Source organism: Thunnus thynnus, chromosome 3 (assembly GCF_963924715.1).
Source record: "Thunnus thynnus chromosome 3, fThuThy2.1, whole genome shotgun sequence".
NCBI lineage: Eukaryota > Metazoa > Chordata > Actinopteri > Scombriformes > Scombridae > Thunnus > Thunnus thynnus.
Window position 1 is genome coordinate 17440658 of NC_089519.1, and position 21065 is coordinate 17461722.

Consider the following 21065-nt stretch of genomic DNA (forward strand, 5'->3'; position numbering starts at 1 on the left):
GTCTTTCTGGCTTAGGAGTCCAAAAGGCAGCAGCAGACCATACAGCTGTCAACTTCCTGCTGACACCCTTCACCATATGCCATTGCAGGTATGCATCTATGCATCATATTATGCTAACTGAGCATTCCAAGGTCTTACAATACTCATAAAAATATCTTTCTCACTTCTTTACATAGTAGGATTCTAAATCCAGCATCACTAAATCAGGTATGTTTAATCAATCTATTCAAATTTTCCTACTCATGCAGTTCAGTCATTTCTCTTCTGTTACAGGTTATTAGCAGAGAGTCAGTCTTACATGTCTTCTCAAACCAGTTGAGTGGAACATTTAAATTAATTTGCAAATCTTTGTAAAATAGGTTGTGCTGGATGCTTGGTGACATAGCTACTTTTATATATTTATGGGGCTAGTTGGCAAGCTACTCTTGCTGGTGAGCTACCCAGCGCTGTCATACCATTTGCATTTGGTCATTGGCACAATCTGTTGAGTCAAAGTTCCACAAATTTGAATTGCATGTGAAAGCTCCAGAGTTACTTTGCTGCTGGGAGTGAATCCCCCGATGGTGCCGATTCCATTGAAATGAACAAATTTTTCTGAAATGTCACCATTGCTTGCAAAACCAGGTTGTCTTGACTCAGTTGCCTCATTGACAACTCATTACTTTTTCATATCTCTCTGTCTATTAATGTGTGATCATTGTAACCAAATATCCATTTCCATTTCCTGTCTAAATAGTGTTTCAGACAGACACACAAAATCTTACTTAAAAGTTAAAACAGACAGAATAACCTACTACATATTCAACAGACAGCAACAAACATTTCATTGAGTCTAATTGCTAATACACAGTGGATTTAATGACTTTTTATCTTAAGACGTTATATTCTTTGTTTTCAAGACACTACTTGTTTATCTTATCAGCATTTTAATTACTAACGTTTGAACGTCCAGGGTTCTACCTTACTGGGGTTGTCCTTAAAATTACAAACACCTGGGCTGCAGTCAAAAAGTACCTCCTAACCACTTTTCCTTGACCTCGATGGAAAACATCACAAGGTCAAGGAAAGATGTGAAGGAGAATTCATAAGGACCTGGGAAAAGACAACTGTGGTGAGAATCTGACTGCACTTACACTGGGCTACGTAATTATGCAATGGTGGATATTATTAACGTGGGTCTGCTGTGGTGAAACTACAGTGTTCTGATGACAGACTACAAAAAGTGTATTTTACATACTTTGCCCCGGTCGTTCTTACCGTGTTGTTTCATGCAGGCTATATAAACGTGTACAACACAGTGAAAAATATCACTGCCTTACCAAGGTCAGAATTGGATTTAAAAAAGGAATATAGGCTACCAGTCACAAAACTGATGACATTATCACATTGAGAATGCCCTGCTGAATCCCATTTATTGTATGAAAATAAAACTTAAATGTATGAAAGATAGGCAGAACATGTTACTACTTTACATATCATCATTCTTAAGTTTCAAACATGATGAATTAAAACATCATCTAACTAAAAATGTCTCATATACCTTTCTCTTGAAAGACTTCTGTGTTATGGTTAATATGCCAATTATGATCTGTTATTGGCCTATAATGCATATAACAGCTTAACAACCACCACATACAAACTCAAACACCTTGAAATGTTGACTTGATTGTGCTTTAAGGTTGTTATGGTTGATAGAGGCTGTGGGTCCATTTCCCCTCTGTCGAAAGCTCTGTTCCACTCGTTTGATAACATGATAAACAAATATACAAAGCATTATTTTGTTGCCATTTTTCATGTGAAGAAACGGCATCTGGTTATTTAAATAATGCAGTTACGCAGCTGTGCCTGGTGTGTAAATGCGCACAGTGTCTCTCTTCACATGGGTGATCCCTGCAAGTATTTAATAAAGTCAAGCAACATTACAGTCGTTTTAGTGCCAAATTCCCTCATTTTGTTATGATCCGTCCACTGCGTACACTCTCCAGACACGCCAACAGGACCCGTTAGGATCTAATATTAATTCATGTTTATTGACAGTGTGTCCTGGTTGAGCTACAGTGGAAGGATTATCAAACACCTGCAGCGATCATCCCCCCACCCTGCAGCTGAAAAGATAAGTGCGTTTCCCCATTAAGACAGATGCTTTGTTCATTTACCCACGAGGCACGGAAGCGTAACTTCATTCATTCATTATCTATCTATCTATCTATCTATCTATCTATCTATCTATCTATCTATCTATCTATCTATCTATCTATGCCATAGCGAGCATAGTTAATGACAGTGTTTTTGTAGAGATGCCGTGGGGACGGATAATATAGATATAACAATAAAAGCGAAAAACAAGTTGTTTTCTGGTTTCGGTTTAATTTCTATTCCAACTGCCAATTTGAAGACGAAAACAGGAAAAGCAGTAAATTTCTGTTTTCTAATTCACACATAAATGTAAAGTGCTTTGTATAATTGTCTATCCTGTTATCAAACAAGCTGAACACAGCTTTGGACAGAGGGTACGTTTGAGTTTGTGAATGGTGCATCGCTTGCTGCCGCAAGGAATTGTGGGACAGAATTATCTCCTTTCCTTTCGTAAAAGATGGTCAAGTGTACCCTATGCTAAAGGAAATTAGAAAGGAAGCATTGACGCAGCTTTCCTTAGTATTTAAAGAATTCAACTAGCTCTTATCATGGATGCCACTTAAATACTTCCGGGTCATTACACTCAGTTAGGAACCAAAAAAGACTATTCGACTGCAGCCCTGTGCTAACCATTCAGTGGAAATGTTTGTTTTTTCAGATTTACACATATATTTCACGTATTTCTATTCCTGATACATATAGAACCATGCTTACTGTGCACGTTAATTGTATGAAGAGACAGTGTTTGATTGATCCACAGACATATACAACTAACCTTATTGGTGGAGTCCTTGAAGCCACACTCTCCTTTATCGTACCACCACTTGTTTTTCATCTTGTCTAGGGTCCCTTGCTCATTCAGTTTCAATACGGCAAGGTTTACTGGCACTCTTCAATGGGAATAACATAAATAACATCATTATCAATGTTATCTTATGTTATTAGTGGGGCAGCGGTTCTCACACTCTGGTCTAGCAACCAAGACAGGGCCCACTAATTTTAATAATAAGTTTGTTATTTAAAGGAATGTCATCAGTCATGAATGATACAGCATTAAAAGCTTTTGCCACATTACTTTGAACTTAAAGAGCATGCAAAAATGTGTGATTACCAGTTTTAGTGCAAATATTTGATCCTCTCCAATTATCCAGTTATCTAGTTAGTCTGTTATCACCGTGATTAAATAGACAAAGCTGTTTAAAATGTCCTTTGTTGTCAGGCCCCTCTATTTGGCCCCTGAGACAGAGAATGAGAGGTGCTGCAGTGAAAAGCCTTTATGCTTTTTCAAAAGCAGTATTCGTCCAGGCCAGAGCTATAGATAAATAGAGTTTGGCCAGGTTGCACAAACTCTTTATCAACAGCCCTTCTCCTGCATTGTTGCTGCTATCTGGTGTGAGGTCACCTGACCCTATCCTTGCCCCGGAAGCCTGCCCTAACCCTGACCTCAACCAAACAGGGTGCAACACATCGCAGGAAGAAGCAGCACAGACTACAATGCCACCTGTTGGTGAAAAGCTGATCAGCAACTGCTAAATTTAGTATCTATATGTAACATCTAGGAGTATTTGTTTGTTTGTATATTTATGTGAAAGGCAGCAGCTTGACATTGCTTATGTTGCTTATTTTTGTGTTCACATGTGGCATTTTAACTGTGCTGCTTCTTTCTTTCTCTTTTTTTTTTTACACCTGATAACCCAATGTTACCTTCATGTTTTAGTGTGTGCATGTGTGTGTATGTATGTGTGTGTGAGTGTATTAACCTTGCTCTCCCCTCCTCCGCTGCCGCATTCTCCCTTGTCATACCACCACTTGTTTTTCAGTTTGTCCAGCAGCCCCTGCTCGTTCAACTTTAACACCGCCAGGTTCACCGCATTTCTACATGAACACAGTGGCTGTTAGCAGTTCAGTTGTTGTCAAAGTCAGTCCTCCTGCTGGTATGCATGAACTCTTAATCATTAGCATGAACAGAATACACACAGCTGGAATGCTTCTCTTTTCTTAGCAGCAAACTTATCAGTATTAGATAGAATTAGCTTAAACACTAAGCTCAACCTGCTGAATAATCATGGACATAAGAATGTTGTTGGAGAATGTTGGGTAATATGTCTAAGCCAGAATCACCTGATATGTCTTTGTGGAACCATACAGATAAGATTGGATTCTGATAGCAGGTTTATAAATTACAAATTTCTTATTGAATCTTCTATCACTCCTCCATTTTTAATTTGCAAAGAATACTATACAAACCATCCAGGTCGCAGCTTCTCATTGTTAACTGCCACTGACTGTTGTTTTTGCCAGTTGAAACATTAAACCTCACCAGTGGCAGATTATATTTTATAACATGATTGACAATTACAAGTCAATTACTCCCCAAAATGCCAAAATAAGACATGGCTGTTGTTTGACTGATGTGCTTTTGGCTAGCCATTTTTGTATCAGTCTGTTTTCCCTTCAAATAGTGTCTTCAATGGCACTGGCTCTATCAGTTGCAATAACACTGGACTCAACAAGTGAGATCTCACAAGGCAGAGACATCGCTAAATAAAGTAACAAACACAAGTGAAGTGGAAAGATGATCATGGGTGAAACAAGCTGACTCAGATTAGCCACCACTTTATTTGGAGGTCAAAGTGAAAGTTGGTACATCTGAAATGTTGCTGATAATCACTCACTGGTCAGGAAAACCATAAGCACGTACACCTTCACCATGTACTGAACTCAGCCACTCTGAGTATTGAACTCAGAGTGGCTCTGTAAACTGTAATGGATTTTTACAACTGATAATTTGGGTAGTAGTTTTACCATTCCCCTTAGTTTTTGAGTATATAGGGGTTTGTTTACAACCGGTCTGATCATCTGACCACTGTTGTGGACCTTTTTTTTTAGTGATGTCACTGAGTTGCAATGTGGGTATTACTGTTGGAACTGATGACCAATGTTACAAAATAAAATTCCGAGTTGTAATAAACACAGTTTTCCTATAAGTTAATATTAAGTTAGGGTTAACACTGGGTTGAGGTCAAGCATCTCAGATGATGACAGATTGGGTTTAGTGTTAACGCTGTGTTGGGTAAGAAAACACAAATTGATGATGAAACAGACTTTGACACAGGACTGTCTGTCTGTACTTGGCTAAAGGCCACTTGTAAGGTAAAACGAGTATCACTCTGTAACATCTCTCATTTAGACTCACAGTCATATAATATTAACAATTTACGCTGATCAAATTTATATTTCTGAATCAGGACTTCTGGTGTTTGGATCAAGTAGCTTGTAAATAAGACGGTATATGTTAGAAGGTAGAACTATATTTTTCAGTTGTTGTGAGCATTAATTAGGCTCCCACACAAAACTCCAGTGCAGAATTTTGGTTATTTCTTAACTTCCTTACTAATGCTGAACTGACTCTGATTAGATTCAATAAAGGATTTAGATTCCATAAGTTGATCCAATTTTAGATTCAGATTCCATGACATGCTATCAAAGCCCAACAAAGACATATAAACAACTCACGAGTACCTATAGTAGCCTAACTATTTGCCTACATCGCTGACGACAGTAATCATCCTCCTCTAAATAAAACTTCACTGCTGTTGTTCAGGGACCATATCTACATGAAATCCACAACTTTGAGCTCAGTAAATCCCTCGCAGGGTGATTTTGGCTATGGGCTGGCATTAGGCCATTCATTTTAATGGGTATTTCCACATTTGTGTAACAGTCACTTTGAATGATGGTTAATGACATCAGGAGTAACTCAAACTGTTCTCTAAGAGCAAAGTGACAGGTTCATGTACACTTTGGTGAGGCAGATGGATTGAAAGCAAATCTTTTTTTCTTTTAAGTTCCTCTGACACCCAAATCAATCTAAGGAATGGCTAGAGATATTTCTGTTGCCACTTCAGTACAGTAGAGGTGAATGGAACTCACTGTCATATGTTTCCAGAAACAGCACCCCTCTTACTTTGGATAACCAACAGAAAACAGATGTACAGTAGTTTTCATGAAAAGTTTCTCTGGGTTATTCAGAGTAATAGTGACACAGTAAAAAAATGTTTCTGGCGTAATTTTTAAATTCAGTGAGCAGCACAATTTAAATTTCATTCACCTACGAACTGAATTTGAAGTAAACATCCCAGAGACACATATCTCAAAATGAAGAAAATTAAATACTAAAGCATCTGCATGGCTGAATATCACTAGAAGTAAGTGAGAAAAATGTTTCTTTGATAATATGGGTGAACAGACCTGTTAAATGACGATTAGCTAAAGCTTGTTTACTATATCATTTGGAAATGTTTTAGTTAATGACTGTGCAGGAACTACAAGTGAGAATTACTAAACACCACTATGATGAAAGGTCCATCTATGTTTTTTGAATAAGTAATTGAATTAATTCAAAAGATTTGTTGTTAACGAAACCATAATTTTTTCAAAAAATGAGGCCAATCTTGCCACATGCTTATGATATCATGGCACCTCTGCTTCACTTTTTCACATGAGTGAAAAATCCATTTTGACTGAATTTGCTTATACAGACCCATTTTAAATGTATTTAGTATTGTTTGTAAAGCCATCTAAATTACAATGAGTTATTTAATGTGTTTTGAAAAAAAGTCTGAATATTCTAACAGTTGGTTGGGGGGAATCCTAATCTAATTGTCTACAAATGACTTTATAAATTAATTGATTGTTGAGTATCCATCTGTATCTATGAAAACTACATGGCATATGTTTAATGTGGAAGATTAAAAGTCAAATACATCACACCTTATTATATGTATGTCCTTTTTGTATAAATTTCCTTTTTATGTTTACATTTACTGTGTCATAATACATGAAAAACACATGTTAGCTTTTTATTCTGAATGAATTGTTCTTCATTGTGACATGAATTTTCCATGCCACATTAAAAAAAAACAAAAAAACAAGTGGCATGGAAATGTCACAATGAAAAACAACTAAATTCTTTTTTTTAATTACCAAAAGCTTATTAATTGCCCTTCAAACATACTGTATTTTTCATTTAATTATGACATAGTAAATGAATACATAAAGAAATACATATTAGAATGTGTGTTGTATTTCACAATATCTTTGTTTGATTTGTTTTCATATAAGCATTTTCAATCTTTCATAGTTTAATAGCCAAGAAGTGATCAAATTTAACCATCAATCTCAACAATGTGTCATTTTCTTTCTCTTTCTCTTTCTCTTTCTCTTTCTCTTTCTCTTTCTCTTTCTCTTTCTCTTTCGTTTTGAGATCATGATAGCGATGGTTAATCATTAGCTGTGTGGTGGAGCATTCTGGCTTATGTAGCTTTGCCAGTCTTATTAAATTTATTCAGTTTGGGTTCTACATTGTCACAGTATTGGTATGTTTTAAGAAAACTACATAGGAGTTGTATGCTTAAAATTCTAATATGTTTTAATTAAACTTAACTTGTACCTAATCTATTTTGTGCCACTTGACTAGACCAGGAGGTGGTTGCACATGCTTAGACACTGAATGAATACATGTCCACAAATCCACTTAGAAATCATAGAAAAGTCAGACTTGTCAGACTTTGAACACCCCTGCTCTAGTCTATATGTGTAAGTGCTCACAGTCCCCTCAGGGTTCAGGACCCACCAGGAACATAGCCACTTCTTGGGCCTCATTAAGGGGAGGGTCAGTACGAGCTGGGTTATGCCATGGTTTTACAGGCTAGATGTCTCGGAGCCATCTTTGGCACTTGCATTGCTGGAGGCCCACACGTCAGGGTCTGCATAACAATCCCTACCCTGGTCAACATGCTATATGGCTTTGGAAGAGCTTATGCAATCCTAAAGTGGTCTATCTCCCATAGTGAGACACCAATATAGTTAGAAAACAACTTTGGGTAATTTAACGTAAACCCTTGTTCTTTGATAACAGAGAGAGGTGTTTTACTATCACTTCCCTCCTACCATACAGAAAGAAACTGCTTTAGAATGACTTGGCTCAGTTCAACCAGTCTCTTACTAACAGACATGATGTAAATTACATAGTTGGTCAGGCCAACGCAATTCCTACTGTGAAACACCCCATTCTGTTATCAAAGAACCCTAGTTACCAAGAATAAAGTCCCCCTCCACACAAAAATGTGTCTTGCTGATTGTTACTTCATTTGAATGTGACCTTTAGTGTGCAGAATGATGTATGTATGTCCAGAGTTTGTTCTCACATTGACCTGCTGAAGGAGGAAAGTTTCCCTGCACTCACCTTAAATCTCAATTGAACACATGTACCTGATATGTTATTATTATTTAAAGAATTTGGCTAGCTTTTTTTCCTCACTTCTAGTGATTTTCAATATTTTTCATCTCATATGCACAGCCAAACCAACACTGAACTCATCCTACTTACAAGTATTTTGTGTGTATCCAAAGTCTGATATATCGTATTCCTCTGTGCTTGAGAAACACCACTGCATTGAGTGACATGTTTCTTCGTTCCTGAAGAAAGTGTAGCTTGTTTAGAACCGGCTCCAAAGAGTAAAAATAGCGTTAAGATAGTAACCCACCACTGCACATGCACAGAAACCATGGTTCCATTTACAGATGTTAACTAGCTTGTTGTACTACATAATACAACTTCTTGACTTTGTACCGTTCTTTGAGAAATTTATAATGTAGAACAAAGTCAAGAGGTTGTGATATGCAGCACAACAAGCTAATGAAGCTCTGTAAACAGAACCATGATTCCATGCATGTGCCATGGCATCTGTCTTACTAGAAACCTCACTCCTGAGGGTTACTATCTTATCGCTGTTTTTACTCTTTGAAGATGTTTTTAAACAAGTTACAGTAACCACTGTCTTCAGGAAGGAAGGAACATGTCACCCAGTGCAGCGGAGTGGCTCACTGACATGTTTTTAGTAAATTTTGGACAACAATGGAGATCTACAGGCTCTGCATATGAGATTTGTTGACAATAAGAAAAATACAGAAAATGGCCAGCCAAATCCTTTAATACAACTAAACCTCAATCGAATGCCATCTGGACCCTGCACAACATTTTTATCTAATATCACCAAATTTGTTTGTCATAGAACCAAAGCTCAATGCTAGATAACTACACATTTAGTCTGCTAATTAGATTTCTTATTAGTGACCTCTGCTAATGCCGTCTTTAATTGCTAGATGACACAAAAGAACCTACATTAATTGATTAACTCTTGAAAAGGAGAGGAGACAATCCAGCAGGAAGAGCTTTTAAAATAATAATAATGATGTAATGGGTGGTGAAATTGTTGCTAACGATGTTTGGTATTTTGTGCCCCAGTAAATCAAGCTAGCTTGTCAGTAATGAATCCAATGTATTAGGTTTCATGTATCATGTAGTGATGAATGGAGGCTAATGTTTTTAAGACATCTAAAGCACCCTGTATATTATGTGTTGTGAAAATGTGGCCATTAACCACGCCTGGGCTCAGTTCACCTCAGATTTGAGTGGTTGAAAATACTGTATATACCAGCAAATTATTTGTCATTGATTGAGTAATCATGGCTATATTTTTGTTTCATAATTTGAATATAATGATTTTCACATGCCAAAGGGTTTTGAGAACTTGAATTTTCTGGGTTTTCTGAACTGAACCCGCCATGGACATTATAACATCAATCATCGACTTTCACTTCAATAGTAGCAACAAGGAAAACACATTAAATGACAACAGTAAGATCATGCTAGGAGCAGAGACATGGAGAAACTGGAAGATAATGTTTGCAGGAATTCAGTGAATAATTCAAGTGGTATTCACTTCACAAATTAGGAGTTCTCCTGACTATAAGATGAAGAAATTAAAAAATGTGTCTCTGGTTCTAGCATGTTATAGTACAACAGTCATAAAATAGAACTATCAAAGGGTTAGACTTAAAGCTCCATTAAGCGATATTTTTGGTGTTAAAATTGTGTCAAGTCATCTGAAAGGGTTACTAGTGCCACCAGTCTCACTGAGAGTCAACACCCAAATCTGCAGCTCTATAGAATTCAGTTTCTCTAAACTCACTGCTTTGGTTAACAAGTTCACTCCAATGGTTCTCATTGACCCATAACAACCAGACCCAATAGAAGCCACTCTTCACTCACAAATTCAAATGAGTTGATTGGATGATGCCTGTCTCGGGGAAAAAAAAACAAAAAAATTCTGGGAAAGCCAAAGTCAACCAATGGCTAAGCAATTAGAGAGCAAAAGAGATCCAAATATTTTTTTCGCAGGAGTTGATGGCTCAAACTCGGGCCCTGTTCTTCAAACATGGTTTAACTAATCCAGCGTAGCATGATGTTAGGTAGCTAAGTTATGTCTCATCCAGCTAACTTAGTTTTTCTAATGTACTTAATTATTGTGATAACTGCATACTCTTATTCTGAAATAAAGGCAACATGAGAAGATAATTGAAACCATGGTAAGTGTTCATAATCGGATGAGTGTTGATCATTCATATGTTTGGCTGACATGTCACTATGGTATCATTATGGTACAGAGTACTTTTTTACAGCAGCTGCACAATAGTTAATCTCTTAAATGAAAGGCCCTGTTTTTATGTTGGTGCAGAGTGTGATGCATAGGGTCGCATTGGGGAACTGTTATTTTCCTTGCTCACACTGAGGTTCTTCCCTAACTCATCATGCCAAGGATGAGCACCATCCACTGCTCACCTGCTAAGAGCAGGTTGAAACCTTGGCACACTCACATGTTCTATTATTTTGCCACTTTATTTGGTGAAGGCACACCCATATAAACCTCTCTGAAGTCACGCAAACTCCTTTATTCATATTCTGCTCATCTTTCCACTCTCCACTCAGTTTTTTTTCTTAAATCCTTGGAAGACTGAATAAATATTAATGAGCAATTCTTACCTGCATCTGGCATTTACAACAGCTAGCATTCTACACTGACAGCCTTTTCTTACTGTGGTGACTCGCTTCAGCCATCTGAAGGCTTTAGGTGTCTGTTCTGTCTGCACACTTATCCACAACATATTCACTGGTTAAATTTTGTGCAACCAGCACCAGACTGTTGCAAAACATTACAAATACCTCTGTGCTTATGTGCACATTAAACATGTCAGTTATGATTGATTATTTCGTACAGTTCTGTGGCCTGGAACTCCACATTTTTTAAACCAATACAGGTAGATGTGAAGCTGAAGAGGAAGACACAGAAAACTGTGGAAATGATCACTGAATTCAGACAAAAAAAACAATCCCACCCCTCCACCCCCTCTGGAGATACATGGAAATGTTGTAAACAGAGTGGAGTCCCAAAAATTCCTAGAAACCACCACACAACAGGATCATAAAGAATAACTTAACATTAAATCAACTTTTTTGAGTTAGTAAATTACATCTACAGTCACTTTATTATACTATCTATTGATTCTGGGCCGATTTTATAGTGGTCATTGAAACAGCAGTTATTTAATTTTTCCAGAGAAAGTCTGTCCTTCAAGTATCTAATCTTAATTTTCTATTTTATTGCTATCACATGTCATCATTTTGCTGTTCTGACACCTGCACTAAAACATATTCCTTGTATAAATGTACTTGGTAAATAAAGTCAGATTCTGAATTTGCAAACAACTTCAGTTTTTGAATGATGGTTTTAATGTAAAACTGAAAGCTTGAAAAAACTGCCACCATGCCTCTGGTTAAGAACGTGTGTTTATATTTTACAGTTAAAGGTGCAGTGTGTAGAATTTAGTGGCATCTAGCAGAACAGACACGGCAGAAATGGAATATAATATACATGAGTATGTTTTAATTAGCGTATAATCCTAAGAAAATAAAAATTGTTGTGTTTTTGTTACCTTAGAATGAGCCCTTTATATCTACATAAGGAGCAGGTTCTCTTCCAGGGAGCCTGCCATGTTGCACTACCATGTTTCTACAGTAGCCCAGAACAGCAAAAATCAAACACTGGCTCTAGAGAGGGCCTTTCACATTTTTTGTGAGTTTCGCGGCCACCGTACATGCTTGGACGGGGAAGGGGAGGGGCTATTCAATTGGCTGCAATCTGCAACGTCACCGCTATATGCCAATAAATCCTTTGGTCCTTTCACTGTCCAAAGTGCCAATATAAGTGTTGTTTTAACAGACTTGAAACATAAAAAACAAGGTGATATGCCTTTGTTGTTACTCTTCCATGTAGCCAGGTGTGTTGTTGATTGAATGCACCAATCTTATGGCAACAGGAAAACTGGAGAGAATTGACCTCAGAGTGAACAGAATTATTAATGAATTTAAGCAAAGTTAAATTTTGCCTTGTATGTGTATTGTTCAGGTTTTAGATAAAGGATAAAGTGCTAATGAACTGCCCTAAAAATCACACTCTTTGGAAAAGGGCATCAAAAGTCAGTGTTGACATACTTCTTTAGCTCATAGTATCCTAATCCTATATTCATAGATATTTTACTCTTTACCATGAAAATTAAATTGTGACACTGAAAAATTTTGATGACATCACAATATTCTACATACTGTATCTACATCATTCATTTCTTATAGATACCAATGATGAAAGGTTTCATTTGAATTTGAAAAAGAAAATGTTTGAGATTCAACTTGATATGTCTTGGTGATGATCCGCCTAACTGTCAATAAGCTGCACTTTTACAAGTTTGGGCTCAAGAACCTGTAGCAACAGCTCCTGATAGTCTTCAAGCCAGCTTTGTAGAAGGAAGAAATGCAGATTTGTGCCAAATAAACTACAATAAATTAAAACTAAGTCATATATGAGGAACAGGGCCCAGGACTGAAATTCTGAAATTGATTGATTGGAAGATCAGATTATCAACAGGGTAAAACAGGCAACTTCTACAGGATTCCAAAGCTTCCTAGTTCACTGTGTGGCAATGTTACTGACTGTAACTTGTTGTAGAATATGCACTCCTGAAACACTGAATATCAGCTGACATGATTAAAAGTGGGTGCTGCTAATCATCTGATCTTGATGCCTTGTCTTGAAGATTGGTTTCATATTAAATTCTAGCTTAAAGACCTTCATTTTAATTGATATTGTGCTTACATGGTGCATGTTCCAAAATAAGTTTTGGTGTAATCAAATGGCCACACAGCAAATCTGGATGCATGTAGTATTCTAGCAGAAGAATATTGTACACAATGCAATCAAAGGGGGAGGAACAGGGGTCAATAGCAACCCAGCAGCTACTTATTGTCCCAGGCCCCCTGGTTAGTCCAGCCATGGTAAAGAATGACTTCTTTGGGATGTTCAGGTTGAGATCAGAGATCAGCTATAAAACCTTGATTAGCTAGACTCATTCCTGAATTACTACTGACCTCTGGTGTTCAAAAAATCGCTTAATGCAGCTTTAACTGTGAATTTTGTCAAATACAGATAACTACAATAAGCATTAGAAACATTCATTAGAAGAAAGGTCACTTTTAGGAGCAAAACGACAGAGACAGCAACACAGAGAGACATTAGAAAGAGTGAGAGAGGGAAGGCAGCACAGACAGAACCAGACAGCCATCTGTAGTGTGCTGAAAAGACACAACAGTGAGAAACAAACTCAGTGACTAGCATGCAGCTCAACGACACGCACAGACACACACTTGCCCAAACATACATACACACATAATGTATCTGGATCATTATTCAATATAAGGTATAAAAAATGAAGTACGGTGTCTGTAAGTACTAGTAGTAGTAACTCTGCTGATGTTTATACAGTATGTCTTAAAATTCAGGCTGCTATTGACTGCATACAATTTAAAGCTAAATATAACTGTAAATAGGTTAACTTCATAGTTAAATGTTGACTTTACATACAATGTTCTGCAGTGCAGAGCCAAAAGATGTATCATTGTTCTTCCACTTACAGACTGCACAGTATGGGGTCGGGACAGGACGTTTTGTTTTTAACTGTGAAAATATCTGAAGGGTTTGTGTAAAATTCACTTTTTTATATTATAGCTTTTATATTTATCAAGAGCATTCAGATTAGATGAGAGGAGGCAGAAATCTCACAGATATATCTCAAATCTGGAAGAATAAAACCAAAACTAATTTGCATGGAGAGATACACTGTACCATTTGAGGGAAGTAAGAAAGAAAATGCGTTTTTTTTTTCTTGACCCTTTAAGCAAATGGGAATGTGCGATGCACATGAAAAAATGTCTTCATGTGTCATTCATTTTAATATTTAACAGGTCTTTAATTTTCTCATCATTTCCCTGCATATTTTTACCGGGCAAAAAACAACAACATCAAAAAAACCCACTTGTAATTTGTTACTTATTATACTGAAAATATAGAAAATATTCTGGGACAGTTCTTAGAATTTAATTAGTTATGTTTTATAAGAAGCAGTTGATTTCCAGAGAAATGTTCTTGCAAGAATTGCTCAATATTAGCAGTGATGCTTTCCAGGGGAAGCCTGAAAACATCTTTCTATTGTGAAACCATCTCCAGTAAAATCATCTTCATCTTTTTACTCATCATAAATTTCTTTCCTCTGTGGCAACACGCGCTTGAGTCCTTTCAAGGCCCCTGCATAAGAAACTACAGTTACAAAAGCCACTTCCTTAGAAATTCTAGAAATATGTGGGACCTGTATAAACAATGTAATTCCAAGGAATTTTACATAAACCCTCCTTTTCCCCTGTAACCAGACCTCTTAAAGACTTGCTACTTTGAATGCTGAGAGACAGCAGCAACCAAAGATAGTTTTTTTTTAGGAGATACAGGATATTTCTAATGGAAAGCAAATACATACACACAAACACACACGCACGCACGCACGCACACACACACACACACACACACACACACACACACACACACACACACACTAGAAAATGTGCAGGTCACAAACTCATAGACATCAACAACTCCTTGAACCAGGTCTTAAAGAGCCCCATTAAGATTTGGGGGTTTTCTGAAATCACTAAATAATGTTGACAGTATGTTTCATAATGGTTGAGTAAACCTGCAACCAAATTCTCCTCTCACGAAAGAATATGAAATCAGTACTAATTAAAATGGATAAAGCAAAGAATGGCTGGGATTATTTCACATTCATTGCTGTATCATGATATCTCTTTTTACAGAAATGACACAAAAAGAGACTACATAATTCTAACTCTACATCAAATACAACATATCGTTAAAATTTTTTGTGATAAATTATTTCTTTAAGACCTGAAATCTCAAACAGCCCTCCCCCAGTTGTCACGGCAACCACCACTAGCCATTGGCCAGAGGTGGTAACCATGGTAAAAATACAAACCACTGAGATGATGTCATCAGGGTAGGTGGATTATTATAACAACGAGTAAGCCGCCATGCCCCATTCATCACACTCGCATACTGCACCACCCAGTCAGCACTAAGGCTTGGGACCAGACTACATCACTCCCCACTGTGGTTTATTTTTTCATGAGCAGGGCTGAATATGAACACAGCCACAGCTCACACACTGGCTAATTACCACCAGCTTGTACATCCTACTAACTACTAGATCAGGTAATCAGTCAGTATGTTCTGGTCATTATGGTTTAGGCTTCAGGGAAATTCTGAATCGACATATCACTGTACATTGACAATTAAAAATTGTTCTTTAAAAGTTTTGAGTATTGAGAAATGTACTTTGTGAATGGGGAGAGGGGACAGTATGCTAGGCAGCAGGTTAGTAGTGTGAATGGTACATGGCAGTGCAGGTTGGCTAGCATTGTTATACTGATCCACCCACCTTAATGGGGATCCTTTAGGCGTGGCAATGCCGTAGCCTTTGGAGTCCAGGTTTCCTCCCACTTTCATGGTGTCGCAGGGTTTCCTCTGCTCAATGTACTCGTTCATGGTAGACTCCAGCAGGTAGGCATACTTCCCTTTGGACTTCCTGACACGCAGGACACCCTCTGATGTTTTCTTGACGAAGACAGAAGGTTCTGCTGATTTCATGTACTGCCACATTTTGTCAAACAAGGCAATTTTAGAGCGCTGAAAAAAGAGAGACAGAAAGACACTCAGATTAGATACTAAACTTAGTTTGTACAATGTGGGTACCTTTAAGTACAATGTAATACCTTAAGCAGAGGGTACTACAAGATATACTGTAACAAATGTGCACCACTGAGGCATAATAAATGTGGTGAGTGCATCTCTTTCCTCATAAAACATTTGCACAGATGAGTTTTGGAATATTATTTCCATCAGTCTTCTTTTTCCATTTCTTGGATGCTACAGCCACCAACTGCTGATCAGTGGATCAGGGTCAAACCACAGGAATGCCCATCATGACTCTCCTCATCATGTACATGTATATGTAGCCATTATGTACTCTTCTGTTGCATTGTATAATACATTAAGCACAAAGCACTTTTATATTTCGCCACTAGAGATTGTGGATAGGTTACACTTTCTATGAAGCCCATGTCTATATTGCCTTATAAACATACTCATTATGCGGGATAATCTGCTTTTAGCACTGTATAATTATATTATTATAATTATTATAATTATAATTATAATAAAATTATGATCACTCATAAATATTCATAATGCTTTATAACAATAATCAACATATTATAAAGCATTTTATAATGATTTGTAAGATAGTATCATAATATTTAATAGTTGCATTTACATTTTTTGCAAAGATCATAGTGTATTATAATTATAATACATTATAAACATTTTATAATGAATTATAATCACTCTTAAAATACACTATGATGTGATTATAAGTTACTCTAAGTGGTCATTGGGTGCTTTAAGTGAAGTAATGAAATTCCTGAGGGATAGGCAGATATTATACATTTCAAGCTGGCTATAAGTCACTATAAGTGGTCATTGTTTTTAAGTAAAGTGAAACAGGACAGTAAATATATACAGGACAGTAAATGTAGTGAAGGAGGGATCTCACGATGCTCTCGGACCCCTCGGGTCTCTGTGGTCTCTCAGACCACGGACAACTGCGCAAACCACTCAACCAACAGCTCATTCTGCTAGTTAAGGGCCAGCACATCAAATCATCTGTGTTCGTTACTCTCTAGAGGGCACGGGCCTGCACCACGACATTATCCCCTCCTTCGGGAAGCACATCCCCGTGCTTCAGCCTACAAGCTCTCTCACACGGTGTCAGGCTCCTCATTCACTTCCATTTATTGTAATATTTCTGAATTAGCACTCATTGCCTCATGCCTCTGCTGAAGCACAGAGGTGGGAGGTGGGGAGTGGGGACGGAATGTTACCTTGCTATTCCTGATGGGGTTTACCTTTCTTTGCTTCTGGCTTAGGTCCAAATAAGACCTAAGCCAGAGGACCAAATAAGGTCCAAATAAAGCAACATTTTGGGTCTTAGTATAAGCAAGACATGCTAAGGGGAAAAGGGCCATATCTGGCTTGGGGCCCTTGGTTTCTTGAGTCTAGGGGAAATATGACTCTTGTATGACATACATGTGCATGTAAATGTATATCTCGTGGCTGTTTGCCATTGGCTGTAATCCATACATTTGTATGATTTGACCAATCAATGATGATTTCTTTGTCTCTAAAGACTATAAAAAGGTCAGTTTGGCTTTTTATAGTGAGACAGATGAACTGATGCAAATCATGTGTGTTCTGTCTCCTTATTGTACAGTAATAATATATTTTAATCTTCAATCCAGCAGTGTTTTGTGTATTATTTTATATGTGCGTTTAGCGTCTTCAGATTTCCACGACATCCAATAGCAAAAATCTTTTCAGATGGGGGACCCTGGAATAAAATCTTATCAAATGGGGGTCCGTGGTCTAATTTGTGTCAGTTTAAGGGTCCTTGACATGAAAAAAAATAAGAAGCACTGCTCTAGAGAGTCACGACCTCGGATGATTACATGCACAGGCCATTGGCTAGTAAGATGAGCTGTTGGTTGAGTGGTTGGTGCAGTCATCTGTGGTCTGAGAGACTGGGGTTCAAGTCACGGCGTGGAAACCATACTCTGCTACATTTACTGTCCTGATTCACTTTACTTAAAACAAACAATGGCCATGGATCTTGTAATGTATTATATCTGCCTATACCTCAGGAATTTCATTACTTCACTTAGAGCACCCAATGACCACATAGTTACTTATAATTACATTATAATGCATCAAAACAGTGATTATAATTTATTATAAAATGATTATAATGTATTACAACTATGAGAATTATAAATACACCATGAACCTTGCAAAGAAAAATGTCAGTGAGTGCCAAACAATTATGAGGCATTATGATGACCTTATAAGTCAATATAAAATGCAAGTAAGTAAGTTTAAAAGTAGGTTTATGCATTATACATATGGGCTTCATAGAAAGTGTCAGCAGTGGATACAATGATTCTGTACATGTGAGCAAAACCAAACAATATTACAGAATGATCATAGGTCTCTCTCAACCCGCAACAGTGGTGCCAAGTATCATGAAATACAAAAAATATTTTTTTTATTTTACTCATTTACTATTAAAGTGTTAAGTGGCAAGTTACATCCCAGAGATTTTTATATGGCAGATTTTAGAGCAAAATACTTGAATTAGACAGTGCTCTCGACCACGATCATTTACACACCAAATTAGGAATATCTTTTGGAACAATGCTGTTCATCTGTCCAGTGGAGTTCCACACAGTCAGAGAATTTATGAAAGGAGCACTTAAACTATTCTGGAGGCTTGTGCTGGAACAACACCCTACTAACACATTGCACGTTGGCTTGTCCTATAATTTGTATCACTTTTATATGTGTCCTGTTGAGACTGTAGGTTGCATTAGTGGTAACCTGCAGTCTCTTGTGTGAAGTCTTTACCCTGAAGAACTCCTTGGTGGATCCAGAGTCCAAGGTTCCATATGCTATCTCTGTCTGTTTAGCCAGGTCTTCAGCACTCTCAATGGGAGAAACCATCCTCTCCACCGTCAGGAAGGCAGCCAGGTTGGCAGTGTACGATGAGATGATGATCAGAGTGAAAAACCACCACACACCTCCCACTATGCGACCTGACAGAGACCTGCAAACACATACACATAAACAGTCCAAGGTATGCTGTTATTACAGTCTCATTAGTTGAGCAGTCAGATGAGAAATGTATGGGCAAGGTAGGGGGATATACAGAGTTCAGCAGAAGGGCTGTTTCTGTGCAGACTCCACTAGCTTTTGAGGATTATTTCTTTTATCTGAAAAATGAAAAGGTGTTCCTGGGGTTTACTTTACACATTCTAAGATACATGAGCATCTACTACAGCAATTGCTATTAAAAGTGAAATCTTTATCATTTAAAAATAAACATTTAATTAGGTAGAAAATGTAAAAAACAGCTACAGCTCACATAAGGTTTACCAGCACAGCAGTATTTATTACATGTCATTATAAATAATTCTTATCCGTCATATTCCCCCAGGCTCTCTTTCTACTTCTTAGACTGCATGGGCATGCAGTCTATGAAGAGTCCCATTTCCTTTGCTGGCAAGTCCAACTCTGAACTTGTTAATGATCTGAACATCTTTTATAATCGTTTTAATATTCATGATTTTAGTAAGGAACTGTCTATGTACAGAAATGTTTGCACAGAACAAAAGGAGATATATGTTGATGGGGACATGGTTTTTAAACTCTTCAGGGGAGTGAAAGAGAGGAAAAGTCCTGGCTCAGATAATATTGGTGATTGCATTCTTAAGAACTGTGCAGAGTCATTTCCTAACATATTTTCCTCTATCCCCATGAAGTCACTTCAACTTTATAGGGTTCCTCACCTCTGGAAGGATTTTGTAATTGTACCTGTGCCCAAGACTGAAGCACCAAAGTCCCTCAATGACTTTCGGCCTGTGGCACTTACTTTTCTGGTTATGAAAAACTTTGAGAAAATTATAAAAGATGAGATTTTGGGTACAACTCTGGTAAAACTGTACCCACTCCAATTCGCTTACAGGGTAGGTAGGGGTGTTGAGGATACCACAGACACCCTACTTAACAAGGTCCTGGGTCATCTGGATGGTGCAAAGAACTTTGTATGGCTGCTTTTTATTGACTTCTCTTCAGCTTTTAACTGTATCCAACCTCACATTTTAGCAGATCGACTTACCAGCATCCACAACATTGACCCTGGCTTAATATGTTGGCTGGTTGACTTTTTAACTTATAGATCTCAGAAAGTGACAGTCAATGGCATCTTATCCAATGTCCTTTTATCCTCTATTGGCTCCCCTCAAAGGTGTGTCCTCTCAACACTTTTATTTGTTTTATACACTAATGAGTGTCAGTGTCATTATGTGGGAAGACACATCATTAAGCTTGCAGATGACTCTGTCATTGTCCCTGCTTAGTGACAATGACATTGACCATTGTCCAGTGGTAGATGATTTTAGTGATTGGTGTAAGCACTCTTTCTTGGATATAAACGTGTCTCAAACAAAGAAATTATAATCGACTTCAGAAAGAAGCCCCCACCTATTCCTCCTGCTTTTATTCATGACCAGGCTGTTGAAGTTGTCTGACAATACAAGTATCTGGGGACAGTAATTGACAAAAATTAACATTTGACTCAAACATTGATGCTGTCTGTGGAAAGGCCCACCAGTGTATGTACTTTTATTGAAAGCTCAGAAGTTTTGATGTTGACACCTCTTTTATGGAAATGTTTTATTCTTCTCTCATTCAGTTTGTTTTAACCTTTTCTTTTATCTGCTAGTTTGGGTCATTTACACTGAAAAACGGGAATAGGTTGGAAGGCATTGTAAGAATGTGAAGTAAAATCACTGGCAAAATCTTGAGGAACTCTTCCTATTCTACAGAGTCAGAGCCACAAAGAAGGCCCAGTCCTGGCTGACCATAGTCACTCCCTGTTCAGTGAGTACAAGTTGCTTCCATCTGGTCGCAGATATATTCTGCCTAGATGCAGGACCAACAGACTTAAAAACTCTGGGA

General features: G+C 37.6%; 1 protein-coding gene across 3 annotated transcripts in view; it reads right to left on the bottom strand.

Moving 5' to 3' along the window:
* Nucleotides 1-21065, bottom strand: part of LOC137179653 (glutamate receptor 2-like) — a 96783-nt gene that overhangs the window by 19635 nt on the left and 56083 nt on the right. For 2 of the 3 annotated variants that reach the window (XM_067584490.1, XM_067584489.1), the window contains exons 15-17: nt 18954-19152; nt 15877-16124; nt 3897-4011 (exon numbers count right to left, since the gene is read on the bottom strand). In XM_067584490.1, the coding sequence (XP_067440591.1) occupies nt 3897-4011; nt 15877-16124; nt 18954-19152 (562 nt within the window). Of the gene's footprint in view, nt 1-2911; nt 3027-3896; nt 4012-15876; nt 16125-18953; nt 19153-21065 lie in introns of all 3 variants that reach the window. The other variant, XM_067584491.1, reaches the window with a different exon arrangement.